The 21561-nt window shown below is 40.7% G+C and overlaps 3 protein-coding genes across 5 annotated transcripts in view; 1 reads left to right on the top strand and 2 right to left on the bottom strand.

Moving 5' to 3' along the window:
* The window catches only part of sytl5 (synaptotagmin-like 5), a 29144-nt gene extending 18108 nt beyond the window's left edge, over positions 1–11036 (bottom strand). For both annotated transcript variants that reach the window (XM_077536433.1, XM_077536434.1), the window contains exon 1: positions 10909–11036. The gene's annotated coding sequence lies outside the window, so the exon portion shown is untranslated. The remainder of the gene's footprint in view (positions 1–10908) is intronic.
* A 662-nt stretch (positions 11037–11698) lies between these two features.
* On the top strand, positions 11699–14129 carry dynlt3 (dynein light chain Tctex-type 3). The gene is made up of 5 exons (XM_077536632.1): positions 11699–11790; positions 12423–12464; positions 12556–12679; positions 12754–12831; positions 13013–14129. The coding sequence occupies exons 1-5, from the start codon at positions 11764–11766 to the stop codon at positions 13081–13083; spliced, it is 342 nt and encodes a 113-aa protein (XP_077392758.1). The 5' UTR covers positions 11699–11763; the 3' UTR covers positions 13084–14129.
* Positions 14130–14934: 805 nt separating this feature from the next.
* xk (X-linked Kx blood group (McLeod syndrome)) lies at positions 14935–19447 on the bottom strand. Of its 2 annotated transcripts, XM_077536670.1 has the most exons (4): positions 18835–19447; positions 16879–17141; positions 16106–16416; positions 14935–16027 (listed from the first exon to the last, which is right to left on the bottom strand). In XM_077536670.1, exons 1-4 carry the CDS (start codon positions 19077–19079, stop codon positions 15584–15586), a joined length of 1263 nt encoding a protein of 420 aa, XP_077392796.1. In that variant the 5' UTR covers positions 19080–19447; the 3' UTR covers positions 14935–15583. The 2 variants fall into 2 exon arrangements, with proteins under 2 accessions (XP_077392796.1, XP_077392794.1); XM_077536668.1 differs by having other exon boundaries at positions 14935–16416.
* Between the last annotated feature and the right edge of the window lie 2114 nt (positions 19448–21561).

Genomic DNA, 21561 nt, shown 5'->3' with positions numbered 1-21561 from the left:
AACCAAAATACTTTGAACAAAATCTGATGTTGCATTTCAAAATATTACTCATTTGAAAAGTTACATCTCGACTATAATCCCTTATTTCAAAAAATCATTAAAAATTCATGGCTTGTTATCCCAGGACCAGACCAGTTCTAAGGGACACTACAGCACCCCAGGTATCCAGCCAAACGACTTTGAACAAAATCTGATGTTGCATTTCAAAATAAAACTCATTTGAAAATTGAAATCTCGACATTAATCCCTGATTTTAAAAAAATCATTAAAAATTCATGGTTTGTTATCCCAGGACCAGACCAGTTCTGAGGGACACTACACCATCCCAGGTATACAAACAAACTACTTTGAACAAAATCTGATGTTGCATTTCAAAATAAAACTCATTTGAAAATTGAAATCTCGACATTAATCCCTGATTTAAAAAAATCATTAAAAATTCATGGTTTGTTATCCCAGGACCAGACCAGTTCTAAGGGACACTACACCACCCCAGGTATCCAGCCAAACTACTTTGAACAAAATCTGATGTTGCATTTCAAAATAAAACCCATTTGAAAATTGAAATCTCGACTATAATCCCTGATTTCAAAAAATCATTAAAAATTCATGGTTTGTTATCCCAGGACCAGACCAATTCTAAGGGACACTACACCACCCCAGGTATCCAGCCAAACTACTTTGAACAAAATCTGATGTTGCATTTCAAAATAAAACCCATTTGAAAATTGAAATCTCGACTATAATCCCTGATTTCAAAAAATCATTAAAAATTCATGGTTTGTTATCCCAGGACCAGACCAGTTCTAAGGGACACAACAGCACCCCAGGTATCCAGCTAAACTACTTTGAACAAAATCTGATGTTGCATTTCAAAATAAAACTAATTTGAAAATTTAGGTATTATATTCGAGATTTAAATTTTCAAAAGTTTTATTTTGAAATGCAACATCAGATTTTGTTCAAAGTACTTTGGCTGGATACCTGGGGTGCTGTAGTGTCCCCTAGAACTGGTCAGGTCCTGGGATAACAAACCATTATTTTTTAATGATTATTTGAAATCAGGGATTAATGTCTGAAAATCAAATTTTCAAAAGAGTTTTATTTTGAAATGCAACATCAGATTTTGTTCAAAGTACTTTGGCTGGATACCTGGGATGGTGTAGTGTCCCTTAGAACTGGTCTGGTCCTGGGATAACAAACCATGAATTTTTAATGATTTTTTGAAATCAGGGATTATAGTCGAGATTTCAATTTTCAAATGGGTTTTATTTTGTAATGCAACATCAGATTTTGTTCAAAGTAGTTTGGCTGGATCCCTGGGATGGTGTCGTGTCCCTTAGAACTGGTCTGGTCCTAGGATAACAAACCATGAATTTTTAATGATTTTTTTAAATCAGGGATTAATGTCGAGATTTCATTTTCAAATGAGTTTTATTTTGAAATGCAACATCAGATTTTGTTCAAAGTACTTTGGTTGGATACCTGGGGTGGTGTAGTGTCCCCTAGTACTGGTCTGGTCCTGGGATAACAAATCATGAATTTTTAATTATTTTTTTAAATCAGGGATTATCGTCGAGATTGCAATGTTCAAATGTGTTTTATTTTGAAATGCAACATCAGATTTTGTTCAAAGTACTTTGGCTGGATACCTGGGATGGCGTCGTGTCCCCTAGAACTGGTCTGGTCCTGGGATAACAAATCATGAATTTTTAATGATTTTTTTAAATCAGGGATTATAGTCGAGATTGCAATGTTCAAATGAGTTTTATTTTGAAATGCAACATCAGATTTTGTTCAAAGTACTTTGGCTGGATACCTGGGATGGCGTCGTGTCCCCTAGAACTGGTCTGGTCCTGGGATAACAAATCATGAATTTTTAATTATTTTTTTAAATCAGGGATTATCGTCGAGATTGCAATGTTCAAATGAGTTTTATTTTGAAATGCAACATCAGATTTTGTTCAAAGTACTTTGGCTGGATACCTGGGATGGCGTCGTGTCCCCAAGAACTGGTCTGGTCCTGGGATAACAAACCATGAATTTTTAATGATTTTTTGAAATCAGGGATTATAGTCGAGATGTAACTTTTCAAATGTGTTTTATTTTGAAATGCAACATCAGATTTTGTTCAAAGTACTTTGGCTGGATACCTGGGATGGCGTCGTGTCCCCTAGAACTGGTCTGGTCCTGGGATAACAAACCATGAATTTTTAATGATTTTTTTAAATCAGGGATTATAGTCGAGATGTAACTTTTCAAATGAGTTTTATTTTGAAATGCAACATCAGATTTTGTTCAAAGTACTTTGGCTGGATACCTGGGATGGCGTCGTGTCCCCTAGAACTGGTCTGGTCCTGGGATAACAAACCATGAATTTTTAATGATTTTTTTAAATCAGGGATTATAGTCGAGATGTAACTTTTCAAATGAGTTTTATTTTGAAATGCAACATCAGATTTTGTTCAAAGTACTTTGGCTGGATACCTGGGATGGTGTCGTGTCCCTTAGAACTGGTCTGGTCCTGGGATAACAAACCATGAATTTTTAATGATTTTTTGAAATCAACAATAGTAGTCGAGATTTAAATTTTCAAATGGGTTTTATTTTGAAATGCAACATCAGATTTTGTTCAAAGTAGTTTGGCTGGATACCTGGGATGGTGTCGTGTCCCTTAGAACTGGTCTGGTCCTGGGATAACAAACCATGAATTTTTAATGATTTTTTTAAATCAGGGATTATAGTCGAGATTGCAATTTTCAAATGAGTTTTATTTTGAAATGCAACATCAGATTTTGTTCAAAGTACTTTGGTTGGATACCTGGGGTGGTGTAGTGTCCCTTAGAACTCGTCTGGTCCTGGGATAACAAACCATGAATTTTTAATGATTTTTTGAAATCAGGGATTATAGTCGAGATTGCAATTTTCAAATGAGTTTTATTTTGAAATGCAACATCAGATTTTGTTCAAAGTACTTTGGCGGGATACCTGGGATGGTGTCGTGTCCCTTAGAACTGGTCTGGTCCTGGGATAACAAACCATGAATTTTTAATGATTTTTTTAAATCAGGGATTATAGTCGAGATTTAAATTTTCAAATGAGTTTTATTTTGAAATGCAACATCAGATTTTGTTCAAAGTACTTTGGCGGGATACCTGGGGTGCTGTAGTGTCCCTCAGAACTGGTCTGGTCCTGGGATAACAAACCATGAATTTTTTATTATTTTTTTAAATCAGGGATTATAGTCGAGATTGCAATTTTCAAATGAGTTTTATTTTGAAATGCAACATCAGATTTTGTTCAAAGTATTTTGGTTGGATACCTGGGGTGCTGTTGTGTCCCTTAGAACTGGTCTGGTCCTGGGATAACAAACCATGAATTTTTAATGATTTTTTGAAATCAGGGATTATAGTCGAGATTTCAATTTTCAAATGGGTTTTATTTTGAAATGCAACATCAGATTTTGTTCAAAGTACTTTGGTTGGATACCTTGGGTGGTGTAGTGTCCCTTAGAACTGGTCTGGTCCTGGGATAACAAACCATAATTTTTTAATGATTTTTTGAAATCAGCAATAATAGTCGAGATTTCAATGTTCATATGAGTTTTATTTTGAAATGCAACATCAGATTTTGTTCAAAGTACTTTGGTTGGATACCTGGGGTGGAGTAGTGTCCCTTAGAACTGGTCTGGTTCTGGAATAACAAACCGTTGTTTTTTTATGATTCTTTATTTTAAACCATAAACCAGGTGTTTCATCAGCTTTTATTTTGAAGGTGGCCAACGCAGGGGCACGTCGGCACGTTACCGTAATGCACAGTATTAACAATCGTTGGGGCGGCTGGCTTGACTTCGTCTTTTCGAGTGGCGGCTGGCCTGACCGCAGTAAATTTTAGCCCCAGAAAATGATTTCAATTATTGTTTATTAGAACAATTTATTAAAATGAGTGCTTCTTTTATTATCATGTGTTTTACAAAAAATCTATAAAATGTCATACTGAATACTGGATGATCTTCTTTGGGCACAGATGAGTTAGCCTCAAAACAAATAGAGAATAGTTCCAAATATACCGCAGCCGAGACGGCTGTAAACTAATCGGTGGTGACGCAAATATGATGTGAGTTCAAAATGAATGCTGAATCTGAATTAATCATAGTATATTGTCGTGTGTACTAGTGTCACAGGAAAAATTGAATGGCAACGTGATGTGACTCACAATCTTGGAGACCCGACACACGGAAACGTTTGCGTGTTTACAGCAATGTTTAGCCGGCTAATGAGCAGCATATTAAACTGTTAAGAAATCAGTCAATAAAGCCAATCTAGGCAATGTCTCAACGCCCTTGTTGATACTTCGTTGTTGGACTCTCACCTCTGATATGATGACGACGTCCAAGCACAAAAAAAAAAAAAGAGTTTGCAAACTTGGAAGCTGAATCAGAAAGATGAACACTCACAGAGTTTAGTGAAACATCGCTTCGCTAACCTCTAGCTAGCTAAGCTAGCTAGCTAGCTGTTAGCGAAACATCGCTTTGCTAACCTCTAGCTAGCTAGCTAGCTGTTACGACAGATATAACATGAACGGATTTAAAACATTACCAAAAGCCACATATCTACACTCAATGTTTTCATAAAAGTGAATATGAGGCTTGGAAAACTGCGTTGAACAAATTGTGTATTATAGTACGTGTTTTTTGGCACAAGTTTAACCCATTTGAATAGACTCGGGAATTGGTGGTTAAATGCTAAGCAAATATTAACGTCTCTCTGTGTTCAAATAGACATCATATTTCTACGTAAAATATTTGCTCCATGAGCTTTTATTCTTAACTTTCTGGGTTTTACTGATGACCTCACTTGACCGTTCTTAATTCATCACTTTCTGCATCTCTACGCTTCGGACAGCTCAGTTTTATGATCACGTTATCTCACAATAGTTTGTGTGTTTGTGTCACAGAAGGTGAACTGTCCTGGCTGCTCTCCTCCCTGAGTACACACAACTTGCACATTCCGCTTGACTGTGCCCTTGAGCAAACAGTAGGCGACAGAAAGTTTGGCTTTTCAGCTCAAACAAATTGCACTGGTGAGCCTCGCAATAAAAACGGAGCTCGGAGGAATGCGTGACTCACTCTTTTTTTTTTTTTTTGCCAAGATTTTTCTTCTCACTGCCTTATAATGAGTCCTTTGTCACAAACTTGAAGCCTTAGCGGGGGCACGTGCGCTCGCCCCTTTGGAAGTTGTTTGGCGCGGGGCGGCCATGTTCAAATGGAAACGGCACGACGGAACCGCTAATTGAAGCGCAGACGTGTGCAGAAGGCACTCGGATGAAGAGCGAACGTGAGAGGAATAATATACTGTACACCTTCATCAGGTACACGAAAGAGAACAACATAATTAGTTAAGATTGGGGGAAAACAACAACAACAACAACAAATGTACTGTGATGTACCACACTGCCACCTGGTGGCCAGTGGGCGCACATCACAAGGAACAGCACAATTTCTATTGAATTAAAGCAGAAAATGCTGGGAATAGTGTTCATTCTTGATATTGTATTTAATAAAGATATTACTGTACGTTTGTATAATAAGGAATGCACGTTTTTATTATTTAAAAAAAAGCCTGTTGGTGTTTTTTGGTGGGATTGGATCGGATTCCGATTCATTTCAATTGGGAGAGTTAATCTGAGATACAATTTATTGAAGTTACAACAAGCGTGGCCACGGAATGACTCAAACACACCACGACATATGACTGCATCGATTCAAAATCAGCGTTGTCTACGTTTTGTTTTTTTTTGTTTTTTTTGTCATAACATGATCTCATTTGATTGACACTTCTTCAGTGTTAATAAGGTGTTAATGTCATGAGCGATTACACATTACACTTACTGCAGCTGTTGTGTGGAATCGACACCCCTTTGACGCAGACGATTTCCTCCTGAATAATTCACGCGGGAATCGATGCACGTACAGCAAACAGTAAACACACGCGGGCCAGTTGAAGTGTTGAAAACATTAAAAATGCATCAACATGGGCTCAATAATGCTCCGCTTCACAGCTGCTAGTAAGGCTAAATCAAGTCTCCGCAACACCTGGCGGCCATGTTGTGTTTCCAGGGACGCGCTGCTTAAGTCTCCTTTGCAAACGCTCGGACATGCGACGACAATTGCCAAAAAGTCATCAATGTAAGACGTACTTTAACATAAAAACTCTTTACAGTCACTTGCTGTTACATTATAACACATTAGTAAGGTGTGCTACAAAACATTAAACGCTACTGTATTTATTATTATTATTATATTTATTTATATTTATTATTTAGTATATATATTTATTTTTACCTGGAACAATTTACATATATCAATGCTGAGGTACTTCTTCTTTTCTGTTTTGAAGGGACACTGCTCTGTGTATTGTCTTGGGGGGGGGGGGGGGGGGGAGAAAAAGAAAAAAAAGGAAAGTGCCAGCGGGTACTAGTTAGCCCCAGGGACAACATGAGTGTCATGGGTGTGTTCTAAAAATAACTCACCAGTGATAGAACACTGTGACTTATTATTAGAAAACTCAAAACAGTATAAGAATGTAAACATTTATTTACAATATTCTATATTTGCCCAAAATCAATATTTTGTCTACTTCTCAATATTTGATGGTGATAATATATGAGAGTTAATTATGTCACTGCATGGCAATTATGATATTGTCTTCCATTCCTATTATTGATAAATCATTTTGGTGTATTGACGCTGTAGAAGGAGGATAACGATGCAACATCACGATATTGATAATGATGACGTATGTATCAGTTCTGTTTTGTGAGTAAAAAAACCAAACATGCAAAATGTGTCACTTCCTGTGTGGCGTTTGCGTGTTGAGGTTTGGCCAACTTTGCTGTTTTTAAGGAAGTGAAGCAAGACTGCATTCATGATCTCAATTCATCTCTCTGCACTTGCTAAACCTTCCAACTTGTAACTTCTTGTTACACCGAAAAAGATTTGGATTTGCATCTCAGTCGATAGCGAGCTGTTCGCTCCAACCGGATGAGTGCAAAACATGGCACAGCCGCTCATTTTTTTTTACCTAAAGTGTTTCTTTCGCCGTCTCAACATGTCGCATTTCTCCAACTTCTGCGCCCACATGTGAACCTGCCTGAACTTGCCCCCTTAATGGCTTGTTTGCGTCCTTTCAGCCACTAATTAAAAGCAAAGCGAGGGTGGCGTCCGCTCAGGAAATGAGCGGACGCCACCTCCCAAAAGCAGTTGCAGAAGCCACAGGAAGGAAAACAGATGATCGGTTTAGCGAGGGACAGACGAGGATGCTCAACATTGACTTGAAAACATGCTGTGACTTTGCAAATGATTTCAAGGTCACAAAAGCACTTCCATGCTTTCATTACAAAATAACAACATTTTCAAGAAACATATTTGAGCATTTTTAATATATGACATAACCAGTTTTGTTGCAACTACAGAAATAACACGACATATTTTGTCGTATGGTTGTGAGAATAAAGTTGGAAAGTTTGATGAGAAAAAAAAAAAAAAAGCATATTTTTCAAGAAATAAAAAAAGAATTAATTACCAAAGTAAAGTCTTGTTTACACCGAATTTTCACTTTTGGGGAGATAATAGATGGATATAAACAAGTCATATTTTATGTTTTGAAAAAAATCACATCAGTTTTCAAAGCATTACAAGAATAAAGTAAGATATTTTTTTGTCTCTGACAGTTGTAATGGACAAGAATTGGACAAGATTGCAATTTTTTTTTGTTTGTTTTTTTAGAAAGAAGTACTGTACTATTACAAGTTGGGATGGGGACTTTTTTTTTTTTTTTTTTTTTTGAATGTCGAAAAATAAGGTTGTATTCTTTCTAGAAAAAAAAGTCATAAAAAAAAATACAAAAAAACCCCAAAACATTTGTAATGTAGCAAAATCCTTTTGAATTGCAGAATATAATAATAAATTAATAATATAATAATATTATAAATTAATATAATAATAAAATTAAAATGATGCGAAAAGTAACAAACTAAGAGATTTTATTTTTTCCAGAAAAGTCAATATTTCTGAGATTAAGGCTTTATTTTCATGGGCAGCACAAATTTGACGTGATAAACAGATTAATTCTGCACAGAGGCGGGTTAGACCCAGTGTTGGTATTTTTACATCTGCGCACAAGCTGGTTTGTGACATTTATTTGTATTATTTAATATTACGTTATTTTACTTATTACTAATTTATTTTCGGATTGTTGTTTTAAGTTATGAAGTTTTGATGAATTTTGGTTGATAAATAATGCAAAGTTTTTAAAATACTGAATAATTGTGATGTCAATATCAATCAGAATATTTGTGACTACTAATTTTTCCATCAGTCCTTCCTTCAATAAGACACACAAGCCCCTCCCCCCACGACGATCAGGTGAAATGTGTTTCATTTATTCTTTACCGTTTAGCATGCATGAACGCAGGCCAAACCGGCTCCACCAAAACTTGTTTCGAATGTTTACCTAATACTTTTTTTTTTTTTTTTTGTTTGCTGTAGTAATAACTTTCTCAAGTGGAGCAATTGAGCGTATTTACTGGAGCTCTCTAAACTTTCCCTGCAATCTGTCATGAAAAGAAGCCAAGAGGATGACGACTTTGCAGTTTGATAAATAAAAAATAATGTCAAATCATTTTTTTTCTAGGAAAAAAAAGATGTAAAAGTCAAACTAGATTGTCACAAAAATGTAGCAAGGATATGCAAATAAAAAATCTAATCAAATCATTTTTTTTCTAGCAAAAAAAAGATGTAAACGTCAAACTATTGGCTTTGAATCACAACACTGCCCCCCACGAATTGTAGTGGTACTACAACAAATGGTCAACATCTGCAATCTTGCAGGCAGGCAGCAGAAAGAACCCCGAGTAAAGAAGAAGCAGCCTTAAAAAAAATCGACTTCCTCCTTCCAATTTGCATTTCTTCTGCCACCAGTTTAGGCGGCAAACATGCTCGAACTTCGTCATGATTCTCGCTCGAGTCTTCTGCTGCTCCATTCATGAATTTCAACACTACACGCCAACACGCCTGACATGACATCAGATGATGATGATGATGATGATGATGATGATGATGATGAAAGCATGTCTTAATCATACCAGGCTGCGTTGATTCCCATCTGGCTGAAGGGGGGACACGCTTGTCTGGCGGAGGCTGCAGGAGGTTTGGGGCTGCATACCAAGCGAGCGGGGAGGCACCGACTGCACCGGCGTGTGCGCGTGCGCGTGCGTGTGTGGGAGGGAGGGAGGGAAATCCCGCACACAATCGGCGCGGCGGCGTGCGTGTGCGTTCGGCGGGCGGGCGGACATGCCAGCCGTGGTGATGACGCAATGACCTCTAGTCAACCCGCACGTCCACAGTCAAGCAAGCGGGGAGTCCCCAGCAGGCTTTTCTCCTCTTTTTCTTCCCTCGCCAGCCTGGCGCGCAAAACAGTTTTCGTCACGGCGGTTCCACAGCATCACATTGCAAATCCTGCAAGGCTGCAGCCACTGTGGCAAAATGTTGTGCAAATGTCAAATGCAATCAGTTGGAGGACTTTTATTTTTTGGAGTTTTTTTTACACCGAACGTGCGTTTTATTTATTGTCAGCCATTACTCGAGAACAGCAGCATGGAGAAGAGATGGAACATATTAATGAGGGAGGCTTCATTATTTGTAAATAAAACATGAAAATAAATATCAATTCAACTAGTTCATTATCATAAAATGAAATTAATTAGCATACATCTATAATATGGGTGAAATAAATTGATGTCAAAGACTGAGCATCTTCCATCCATTTTCTTGACCGCTTATTCCTCACAAGGGTCGCGGGGGGTGCTGGAGCCTATCTCAGCTGGCTTTGGGCAGTAGGCGGGGGACACCCTGAACCGGTCGCCAGCCAATCGCAGGGCACACAGAGACCAACAACCACTCACACTCACAAGCACACCGAGGGACAATTCAGAGCGTCCAATCAACCTGCCATGGCCTCGAACCCGAGTCCTCAGAACTGTGAGGCGGACGTGCTAACCAGTGAGCCACCGCGCCGCACTGAGCACCTTAATAACATTGATTGATTGATTGATTGATTGATTGACTGATTGATTTATTGATTGATTGATTTTTATTCAAGCTTTTATTCGAGTCTGTCGCCATTAGATTTATTTTATTTGAACTCTTCACATACAGTGAACGGCAGGCAGGGGGCGCCACTGCCTCACTTGCCTCAGATCCACTCGTCCTTGTTCGAATATGAAACTGAGAGAAAAATCTGATTTGAGACTTTAGAGTTTCATTATTCTGCTCCATTTTCATGACGACTGCGTGATGGCTGATGAAGGCACTTTGCGGTGATATTGGCCACTATATAGTGTAGCTATTTTCAAAATAAAAGCTCGCGTTGCATGCGTTGTTCATAGAAATGCATCAACAAGCCACAGTCACACAACGGACTGATGACGTCGCCGCAACAACTCTTCATCCACTTGCACGCAATATTGAACCTGACCTGCATGTTCAGAAAAGCCGCAAAGGCTTCTGGGTGCTTTGAATGTGCTTCTGCGTTACTACATCACTCCAATAAGCATGAATGGACTTGCCGGTGCAAAGAGTTGACACTCCAACATCCTCCACGGCGGCAACAGCGAAAGAGTCGCGGCGAGAAAATGGTTTCTTTGCTGCATTGCACCTGTGCAAAAGCCGCCCAAGTTTCCACGTCCGCGGTCGTGATCGCGCCCCTCCTCTCAACCTTGTTTTTTTTTTTTTTTAACCCACACGCGCACACGAGAACAAGTCGAAAAGCAGCTGCCATATGTCAGTGACAAAACAACAACCTGTTTTGTCTTGTTTTTTGTTTAGTTTTCTCCCTCGCGTCGTCTTACCTGCCTGCCAGGAGAGCTCCGAGGGCCGCCGGCGACACCACCTGGCTCGTCCGGCTGTCGGTGACCGTGTGGCGGCTTCGTTCGTCTTCTCGTTCTCGGCGCGCCTCCGAGTGCACCGTCAACACACACACACGCACACACACACACACACACAGGGAGGGGGGTTGGAGCTGAGGGGGCGTGGCCTGGATGCGTGTTTGCGTGCGTGGTCGCGACTGTTTGAGAGTCCAGTAATAATAATAATAAATCGATGATTCTGAATAAGAACTATACAATAATGTTTACAAATATTACTAAATGTATTCGATAATACACATAAAAATACAATATTGATAAAGAATTATTTTTTTAACCAATAATAATAATTGTATGTTACATATAGTATATGGAGGTTCAGAAGCATTCAGTGTGAGAACCTTCAAGTTCTGTCAAAGCTTTTTTCCTTCAAGCCATCAGGCTTTATCACTGGAGTGTCACTTTAAGTTAGTCATAACTGCTGGCATTTTAATAATACACTTAAATAAGCCTATATCATATTTATATTCTATTTTTATTTATCCTTATTTATATTTAACCTTACTATTTTTAAGCTGCTGGATTTTTTTATTGTTGGTTTTGTCTTTTCTTATAATACTTATTTTTTGTTGTTGTTGTTTTATATATACAGTATATGGCATTTTTTCAATTATTGTCGTAGTGGCGCATACGGCCACTACGGGGCGCCATTGCAGTGACTGGCTGAACTTGTCTCTTTTCTGCGCTCGTTGTTTGACGCATGCGCATTGCGCAAAACCGGAACAGCAGGAAAAGTGCTTCCCTTTCGACTCCGAGCCAGCGGCGACATTTCGTACACAAATGGAGGAGTATCACAACGGCGACGAGGTAAACGCTTCATGTTGATATTAGCCGTCACCTTTTGACGCAAATCGTAGCTGGCTTGCATTTGCCGATGGTCGTTCTGCTACAGAAGATCATTTCCCGGCAATTCTCTTTCCAGGCTGGGTCGGACGAGGAAAGGAAATACAATTTTATCTTATCGTTTTGGCAAAAGCATGTTGTGCATATAATTCTTAAAGTGCTTGTAAAATACGACATCTATTATTGTATTTATTATTATTATTATTAAGTGATTAAGTGAGTTTAAGTTAATTCATCTCAACTTCATTTCACTAAATTCAGCTAAATTAAATTCAACTCCCCCCAAAAAAAGGAGGGAAATAGTGTTTTGATCAAAGTCATCAATGAATCAAAAATAATCCATCCATCCATTTTCTTACTCCTCACAAGGGTCGCGGGGGTGCTGGAGCCTATCCCAGCTGGCTTCGGCCAGTAGGCGGGGTACAACCTGAAAAACAATCAACAGATTAATCAATTGTTCATAATTGTTATTCGCGACCATAAATTGGAATTTAGTTTCTCCAATTTGACGCAACCAATATTGACGTTGAAATGTGATCGCCTGCTTCATTCAAATTGAATTTCAAACTAAATGATTCTGCTGACTTTTCCCGTAGGTGGTCTTCAATGCTGATGAAGCCACTAACAACATTAAAGAGGCAAGTGGACCCGCTCGTCCCACCATATTGATTATGTTATGATTGATGATGGTGACAACATCGCGCTCGCGTGTGTTGTCGATGCACACAGTGCATCGAGGGCGTCATCGGCGCTCTGGACTACAGCCAAAGTAAAGTGAACCAGTGGAGCGCCAGCATCGTGGAGCACTCGCTGACTCACCTGGTCAAGCAAGGACGCCCGTTCAAGTACATCGGTGACTTGGCCCGCGACGTGTGATGAGCGAGGATTTGCGCTTGCTTCAATGTGACACGTGTTGTTTTTGCCCAGTTAACTGCACCGTCATGCAGAAGAGCGGCGCCGGGCTGCACACGGCAAATTCGTGCTATTGGGACAACGCCACCGATGGTGAGATCATCCGCCGCATTGGTTTGCTCGGACCTTGACGGAAAAAAACAAAAAAAATCTGTTTCGTAGTTTGGTTTTTTACTTTGAGTTGTGAGGCAAAATGTGAGTACAAAAACGGCAGAGAAGGGTAAAAAAAAAGTGAAGCACTAACTTCAACTATGATGATTGCATTTTTTTTCAGGAAGCTGCACAGTCCGATGGGAGAACCGCACCATGTACTGCGTGGTCAGCGTCTTTGCCGTGGCTATTTAACGGCAGCGAAATCTCGCCGGGATCATGACGGTCCTCCTTTGCCAGATTACAGTATTTTTCCTGACTCACAGCCTGGGACTGAAATGACATCATCGTGACATCATCGTGACGAGTCATGTGACGAGTCACGTGATCATTCCGACGTCCCGAGGAGCTCGCTTACTCGCCGCTTACAACGTTTGTGTTAAATGTTTTGTCGCGAGCCCTCGACTGTTTCCGTGCGTTGACGTCTCCTTTTGCTTCGTTCCCAAGTCAGCTTGTCCTTGCAGTTCTTAAATGCACATGGGAATCACTTGTTATTTATTCATTACTTGTTTGGTCCAAATGTGTTCAACAATATTTCCTCAAATGTCTTTTGTTCCGTAATTAAAATAGATATTTAAAATATGTATTACAAATTGTCACTTTTTCTTATCAGGGGCCATTTTAGGTTTTGCAAAAAAAATTAAAAAAAAGAAACTATGAATCATTTCCAAACTGTTCCCACTGTTGATGTGATTTTAATAAAACGATTTGAAGGGTGAAGAAAAAAATCAACTGTAATGTGGTTGCACAAGTGTGCACACCCTGTGTTCAGAATGAGCCAATCACAAGCTGAATTGGACTCGGCACACATCGAACTAAAGTGTTTCTGATTAACTGCAAATAAATTTTAGCTTTTCAAGTAGGCTTTTCCTGACTTTTTTTTTTTTTTTTTGCTTTGTAGCCAAAGCCTGAAGGTTTTGTGCTAACATATGCTCCAGCTCACCCTAATAATAATAATAATAATCTTATCATCGGTATAGAAAAAATAATGCATGAACATTACAAACGTTTTTAGTGTTCGGTTTTATGTAGGAAAAATTATATTTCATCATTCAATTGCTGAGCCCATGTAAATAATTCAGCTTTTGTCCACTGGAGGTCAGTAGAGTGCCGTGATAATGAATTACAACCCTACGTATAAAATATAGATTTATTCAATGTTCAAATGCATTTCAGTTGAATTTGTAAAAATAAAAATAAAACTTGACACTGCCACATGAGGGGGAAGGTTGAAACGACAATACATCATTCATATATGAGTGCTCCTAGTGTAAATATTGACGCACACTAATGAAACACTACATTAAAAAAAAAAAAAAAAAAATGATTGGACTTCCGGTGCAAACGTGGAAAAAGAAATTTGCATGCAGTCTTGAGTTTTGGTGATTTCAGTTTCACAAACGTCACAACAGCAGCAGCACATATTTAAAATGACAACGATCCAAAATCCAAAGCTTTTTTTTTTTTTTTTTTTTGGCGTCATTTCGAGTTTTGACTTGTGACGTAAGCTCAAAATGTCAATAAATGGCTGCATGTCAAACCCAAAAAGGGTGCAAGGGAAAGCACAAAAGAGGGCATCCATGCACGCACATACCACATGCATGGCAAATATGTGAAAAACGTTTTTTTTTTTTTTTTTTTTCTATGAAAGACTTGTACGCTTGGATGAGTTTGTGGTTTTCTTTGCTTGTTGTCTTCCCAAATGTTTGCTAGGCGTGACAATACTTGAGGTTAATTGCATTATAATTAAAGGGATATTTCACTTCTTTAGCCCAATATAGCAATAAAAAGTTAATATTTTGTCTAGAATTAATTTGATACTTTCATTATTTTTTCATGTACAATTAGTAGCTTTAAAACACATTTTGCAACATTCTGTCGACTGAAAATGACATCACAAGGGCTCAGATAACCAATCACAGATCAGCTTGTGAATGTCACATGACCACCTAGAAAACAGGTAACCAATCACAGCTCACCTGTTTTCTAGGTGGTCATGTGACATTCACAAGCTGATCTGTGATTGGTTATCTGAGCCCTTGTGATGTCATTTTCATTTCAATGGGGAAAGATGATTTGAGTTGAGTGATTCCGAGTTACGAACGTGGTCGCAGAACAAATTAAACTCATATCTTAAGGCATCAATGTATCTACATTTTTGGGAGTTGTACAAGCTTGTATTTTCACTTTACAATGTTTATAGAGTTTGGCTTGTCTTATAGGGCTGAATAATAATTGAAATCAAATCAACATCGCGTATGTGTGTATATATATATTTTTTTGAACTGATAAATGTACGGATTTGCTTTTGTAATCTGCAGTCAAACTGTTTAGCTAAGTAATAATCTTTCATCTTAATTATGTGTTCTTTTGCCTTTATTTTTGCAAATCATTTATAATAAATGTGATTGTTTGTATTGTAAGACAGCTACATTTATTGTGTTTATTATTGCATATGAAATTGCAATATTTAGAGAGAGAATTAGATTATTTTTCAAAATGGTTCAGCCCTATACTGGCATCCCAATATTTTCTCTCCATGCAAAAAAAAAAAAAAAAAAATCTCATGCGAACTGTAGTTCGATACAAAATGACATCAGCTGTATTTTGCAACTTGAAGCGTGCACATGGTAGAAAATCGTCCAATCAGATGAAGTGTAAACATAGAACGTCGTCAGCGTGACACAATTAAGAGTCAAGCTGGCTCGCCCGATTCAAGGCCCGATTCAAGGCCCGATTCAAGGCCCGATTCAAGGCCCGATCGTCGGGAAGGCGGCAAACGACCTGGCCCGGCGGCTCCGCCTCCTCGCGAGGGTCGTCGGCCCGCTCGCGCGCGCGGCAGGCGGACGAGGGAGCAGCAGTCCCGGAAGCTCCGGCCCGCGCCGGAGGCGAAGAGCCGCCGGCACGGGTGGCAGAAGCGGTAGAAGAGCAGCATGAAGAAAACGCAGGCGGCGTAGAGCCCCAGCAGCTCCAGCACCAGCAGCGGCGCCGACGCCGACGCCAGCTGGTAAAAGTCGCTCCGGTAAACGTAGCAGACGAGCAGCAGCGAGGCGTTCTCCGCCAAGCGCAGCATGTAGTACGCCGCCATGCGGTACCAGTTGTGAGACTTGTTGATCAGGTCCGGGTCGCCGAGCTCGACCTGCACGGCCGACCAGCAGAACACGTTGATGCCGGCGTACAGGAAGGTGAGCATGCACAGCACGACGGCGGTGCCCACGCGCGTCAGCGTCTTCTCGATGTTCCGCGGGAAGGGCGAGCGGCTCCTCCAGAACAGGATCCACGGCTGGAAGAAGAAAGCCAGGAAGTTGAGCGCCACCACGGGAAGCACCCAGATTTTCAGCACCGAGCTGAACAGAACCAGCACCGCCACGCGGCTGGCGATCTCGCAGCTGCGCCACAGGAAGATGCACAGGTAGGCCGGCGGGCTCATGGACACGTGGTAGTCGTCGTATTTGATCTTGATGGCCAGGATGTTGCAGCGGACGGCGCCGTACACGACGGACAGCAACGAGATGGCCATCAGGGTGCCTGAACAAAAACACAACAACTTCTGCCGGGTCTTTCGTTTCGGGAAGCGAGTCGAGGCTCACGGCTTTAATATCAGGAAGATCGAGGTCTAAAATGAGTCATGTTCAATTTAACCTTCCAAAAAATACAATTGTCATGCGTATGTTAAAACTCACAGAATATTGTGTTCAATTGCTCTATAAAAACATGGAAGCTACCAAAAGAAAGACGAAAGGAAAATAAATCAGGAAAAAAAATTAGCAGGAAAAAAAAGTATGTTTCTATCTGTTTCCATTTTGCAGCAATTAGCATGAGAATTATTCACAAATCTTTTTTTCAACATGGCCCTGGTTGATCTCCTTTGCTCTGCTGCCACCTGCTGGCCGTTTGTGTAATAACTAGCATTTCTGTTTGCAGTTGAGAGGCTGCATCAAAGCCTTCTGTATGCTCGAGCATTAAAAACCAAACCAAACCAAACGTCACCTCTTCCGACGGACACGCCTCGCTGCAGCACGCAAATGTAGAGCTGCAGGGTGAGCTGCGGGGCGGAGCCAAGGAAGGCCTGCATGACGGCGGTGCGCGCGAAGGCCGCCCGGTGCGTCACCAACTTGCCCTCGGCCCGGCCCACCTGCCGCTCCACCTCCTCGGGCTCGCCCCGGCGCGGCATCTGCTTCTTCCGGGTGATGCTGACGTAAGGATCCTCCACGCGGCCCGCGCTGCCGTACGTCCAGAAGGCCTCCAAACACCTTCCAACGACAACCAACGTCATTTGTGACTTGAACTCCTTCTAGATATTTTATATATATTCATATGTACAGCCTGATCTACAATATATCAATGACATGTAGTGACAAAAAGTACAAAGTAAAAGTCTTCCACTGTGTGGGAGAAAGTACATAACTAACTTAACAAAGGTTGAGAAACACTCGTGTGCACCATTCGGTGTGCATTTCGACAGCAGTCATATACGCATTCCATGTGTATTTTCTTCTCTTTTTTTTTTTGGCTCACATAAGGGAAATGCGTGCGTTTGCTTCCCCTCTCAGCTTGTGCTGTCAGAAGATAAGAAGGCCAACGGTGTCACATGCTATTCTTAGACGTGCCCTCCACTGAGGAAACATGCAATCGCCCTTTCCAGCGTATCGGAAAAAGGAAGGTCGCAAGGTCACGGCGTCGTACAAACATCCGCGGGTGCGCATGAAACGTACGACTGAAAAGGCACACAAGCGGTGAATGTGTGTAATATGTTGAGGGAGGTTTTCTACAGGCAAAGATTCGAAACGTTCCCATCTTGGAGGCAGACGGACACGTTGGACACAGATGTCACAAAGTAAGTGATGTCAATGCATCAGTGACATTCACAGAAGCGAGAATTAAAACAAAAACAAATCCCCTCAAAAAAAGGCTGTAAAAAAATTGATATAAAAAAAAATGCAAAATATATTTTCATCCCTTATATATAGGGTTAAAATAATAAAATTTAATATTTTTTTTCATTTAAGATCATGTTAATTCAGCTGTAAAAATAAATACATAAATAAATATGAAAAATACAAAATAGCAGGGATGGGCGAGTACCTTCCTTCAAAGTATCGGAACTGGTCCCCATTTTAGGATCAGGAAGTCCAAACTAGAAATTCGAAGAAGGCCAAACTGGCATTAATTCCGTGCAAGTTTAAGGGAAAATGCTATATTGGGAGAATATGTCTTTCTTTAGAATTCATTCATTTTGCAAGCAGGTTCTTACATACTTGTAAGCTAAATGCTAAAAACTTGTGTATGTGCATACAGTGGCATTATGGCAATAAATGCCCGATATAAATCATGTAGTGCAGATATAAAAATATAACAAATAATTTGTACTTAACTTTCAAACAAATTAGTATAATGTAGGCCAAATGCTTAAACAAAAAAAAAGTATTTTTTTTTCAACTTGCGCATGTGCATGTCAATACCCTATGGCAATTATAGGAAAAATGCTAACTTTTTATACTTGGAAAGTACTTGGAAATGTGTGTGAACGTTATAGTGAAAAAATGTTTACTCCATAATGGCAGTTCCAGTTTCACGCATCCGTAAGTAGGGCACAGATTGAGTATGCTAAACAATAAAACTGGCACAGTTATTTTGCTATGTTGGGGGGGCATTCTGAATCTGGTGGGGGGACCAGAGCCCCATCAAACCCCCCATCCCCACCCCCAATCGCGCCCATGGCTTGTGTCCAGAAAAGTCAGGCAACAGCAGCGATCGAGGGCAATTGGCATGGACATGATATCAATGTGTATTGATCATCTGATCTGATCATCTCAACAAATGGAAACGACCTCATGATGTACGCGTGCGCTCACGCGCACAACCAGCACGCACGCAAGCCCCTTTGTGTGCTTTTTGTGTTTTTTTTTCATCCAAATTAAGAAGCAAAGCAACAAAAGCACCGACCTGACGATGGGTCCGAACTGCAGCATGTGCAGCAGCAAGATGAACGGCCGGTCCCTGCCCAGGTCCCGGTAGAAGAAGATGAGGGCCAGCTGCACCAGCATTGACGGCACCAGCGAGAAGAGCAAGGTGAGCGTCTGCCAAACTTGGTCCCCCGCCGACTTGTACGTGGAGCTCAGGTAGAGCGCCGCGGTGGTCTCGGCCGTGAACAGGCACACTGACAAAAAGATGGAGCTGGGCGCTCGCATCCTCGCTCACACCGCCATGGAGCGGGGGAGGCCGGCGGCTCGGATGGCGCCCTGGACTGGCGCGCTACACCGCCCTAGCGACCGCAGACCGTCCGCGCCGTCTTCGTCAGCTCGGGTGTAGTTCCCGACAGCGGCCACCTCGGATGAAGGGGGCGCTACCGTGCGTTGTAGTAAAATGGCGTGGATTCAATATAAGCGTGTCGTGGCGCTCCGCAGCACAGTTGCGACAGGCACGACGCCTTCACAACCAAGCCCTTTATGGCGAGAACCATCCGAAGACACCAAACAATACGAATTCTCATCATAGACGCTGTCGTTAAGGATCATTTCGAGTTATTTTGGGGAGCAGCTTGTGTTTACTTCCGGTATTGGCCACGCCTCCTTACAACTGTCGTTCCCATTTGTCAAATGTTGTGACGTTTGCTTCCGGTGTTTGTAACGGGTTGTTCGTCGTAACTTTTTATATATGTTACAAAAAAAACAAAATATTGAGCAACAGTAAAATTCTAATAACATTGAACAACTTTGGTCTTAAAAAAATAATGTCAGTGATGATTGTTTTCTCAACAGTTTGGGTCAAATTGACCCAGGAACATTATTGCTGAGAAACCGATCTAACAGGAGGATTCAAGTCTGACATATTTAGGGCCCGAGCAGCGACCGCTGCGAGGTCCCTATTGTTCCTGAAGGAATTCTTATTATTAGGGCCCGAGCAGCGGCGGCGGCGGTGCCGCTGCGAGGCCCTATTGTTTTTGTAGGAATTCTTCTTATTATTATTATTAGGGCCCGAGCAGCGACCGCTGCGAGGTCCCTATTGTTTTTCAAGGAATTCTTATTATTCTTCTTCTTTTTATTTGTTATTATTCTTTTCCGCAAACAATCACATTTTTGAGACACTAAACGTGAACGAAAACTCACCAAACTTTACACACACGTCAGGCCTGGCGAAAAATTTGATATTTTAAAGTCGCCATAGGTGATAACAGAAAAATGGCTCCATAGCGCCACCTACATAGGTTAAACAGATCCCTGGCCCGCTACGATTGTCCGACGGCTATGAAAATTGTGTGGCACCTGTAGCACATCCAGATGAACAAAAACCTCTTTGATGTGTGTACCCTAAAATAGACAGGAAGTGAGATATGAGTATTTAAATGTCCAATTTTGGCCAATTTTTGCACATTTACAGGGGTCATACTTTTGCCTGCTTCTCCTACACGGTTAATCCAATTGACTTCAAACTTGGGATGTACCATCTCAAGACCTGGGACAACACCATGGTAAAAAATCTAAAGTTTTCGACATACTATATGACGGCGGTGGGGCATCAAATTTAGAGTTTCAAAACTCTTACTAAACGTAGTATTGCCGGTTGTATGTTTAACCTAGAGCTACGAAAATTGGTACACATATGTAACAGACTATGACCTACAAAAAAGTCTGTTGGTGCCATATGCTAAACCCAACAGGAAGTCCGCCAGAGGCGGGGCATCAAATTTGGAGTTTCAAAATTCTTACTTAATGAAGCATTCCCGGCTGTACGTTTCACCTAGAGTTACCAAAATTTAAAGACATATGTAACAGCCCTCAAGGTACAAAAAACTCTTTTTGAACCATATGCTAAACCTAACAGAAAGTCCACCATTTTGATTTACTTTGGAACGTGTTCCCATTTTTTTGGCCATTTCATAGGGGTCCTATTTTAACGAACTCCTCTTACAGAGTTTATCCGATCATCTTCAAACTTGGTGTGATTCATCTTAAGATGTTGAAGATGAAAAGTTATTGAAAGCTTTTTATTTCGCTGCACGCTGTTGTCGTGGCATGCACTTGTTTGCAAAGGAAAAAAATTCTTCTTAATGAAGAATTCTCAGTTGTACGAAGCAGCTAGAGCTACGAAAATTTGTAGACATATGTAACAGCCCACGATGTACAAAAAAAGTCTCTTGCTGCTTTGTGCTAAACCCAACAGGAAGTCCCGCAAGGGCCGGGCATCACTTTTTGAGCTAAAAAACTCCTCTTTAACGAAGCATTCCCGGTTGTACCTTTCACCTAGCGCTATGATAATTTGGACGCATACATAAGAGCCCACGATGTACAAAAAAGTCTTTTAGAACCATATGCTAAGCCAAACAGGAAGTCCGGCATTTTGATTTACTTTGCTATTTGTAGCCATTTTTTGGGGGCCTTTTATAGGCCTCATATTTTCTACAAAACTTATCAGATTGTCTTCATTCTTTGGCATGTTTCATCTGAAGTATTGCCGGTTATACGTTTAATCTAGAGCTACGAAAATTGGTACACATATGTAACAGACTATGATCTACAAAAAAGCCTGTTGGTGCCATATGCTAAACCTAACAGGAAGTCCGCCAGAGGCAGGGCATCAAATTTTGCATTTCAAAATTTTTACTTAATGAAGCATTTCCGGCTGTACGTTTCACCTAGAGTGACCAAAATTTGAAGACATATGTAACAGCCC

This window comes from Festucalex cinctus, chromosome 11, assembly GCF_051991245.1.
Source record: "Festucalex cinctus isolate MCC-2025b chromosome 11, RoL_Fcin_1.0, whole genome shotgun sequence".
Classification (NCBI taxonomy): domain Eukaryota; kingdom Metazoa; phylum Chordata; class Actinopteri; order Syngnathiformes; family Syngnathidae; genus Festucalex; species Festucalex cinctus.
This window is presented reverse-complemented; position numbering and strand designations above follow the sequence as displayed.

Coding starts and splice junctions, on each gene's coding strand:
- dynlt3 (XM_077536632.1), top strand. CDS start 11,764: ATGGAGGAGTATCACAACGGCGACGAG. Junction 12,465..12,555: donor CCACTAACAACATTAAAGAG/GCAAGTGGACCC, acceptor CGATGCACACAG/TGCATCGAGGGCGTCATCGG. Junction 12,832..13,012: donor TTGGGACAACGCCACCGATG/GTGAGATCATCC, acceptor ATTTTTTTTCAG/GAAGCTGCACAGTCCGATGG.
- xk (XM_077536668.1), bottom strand. CDS start 19,079: ATGCGAGCGCCCAGCTCCATCTTTTTGTCAGTGTGCCTGTTCACGGCC. Junction 17,142..18,834: donor CAGTTCGGACCCATCGTCAG/GTCGGTGCTTTT, acceptor TGTCGTTGGAAG/GTGTTTGGAGGCCTTCTGGA. Junction 16,417..16,878: donor AGGCGTGTCCGTCGGAAGAG/GTGACGTTTGGT, acceptor GTTTTTGTTCAG/GCACCCTGATGGCCATCTCG.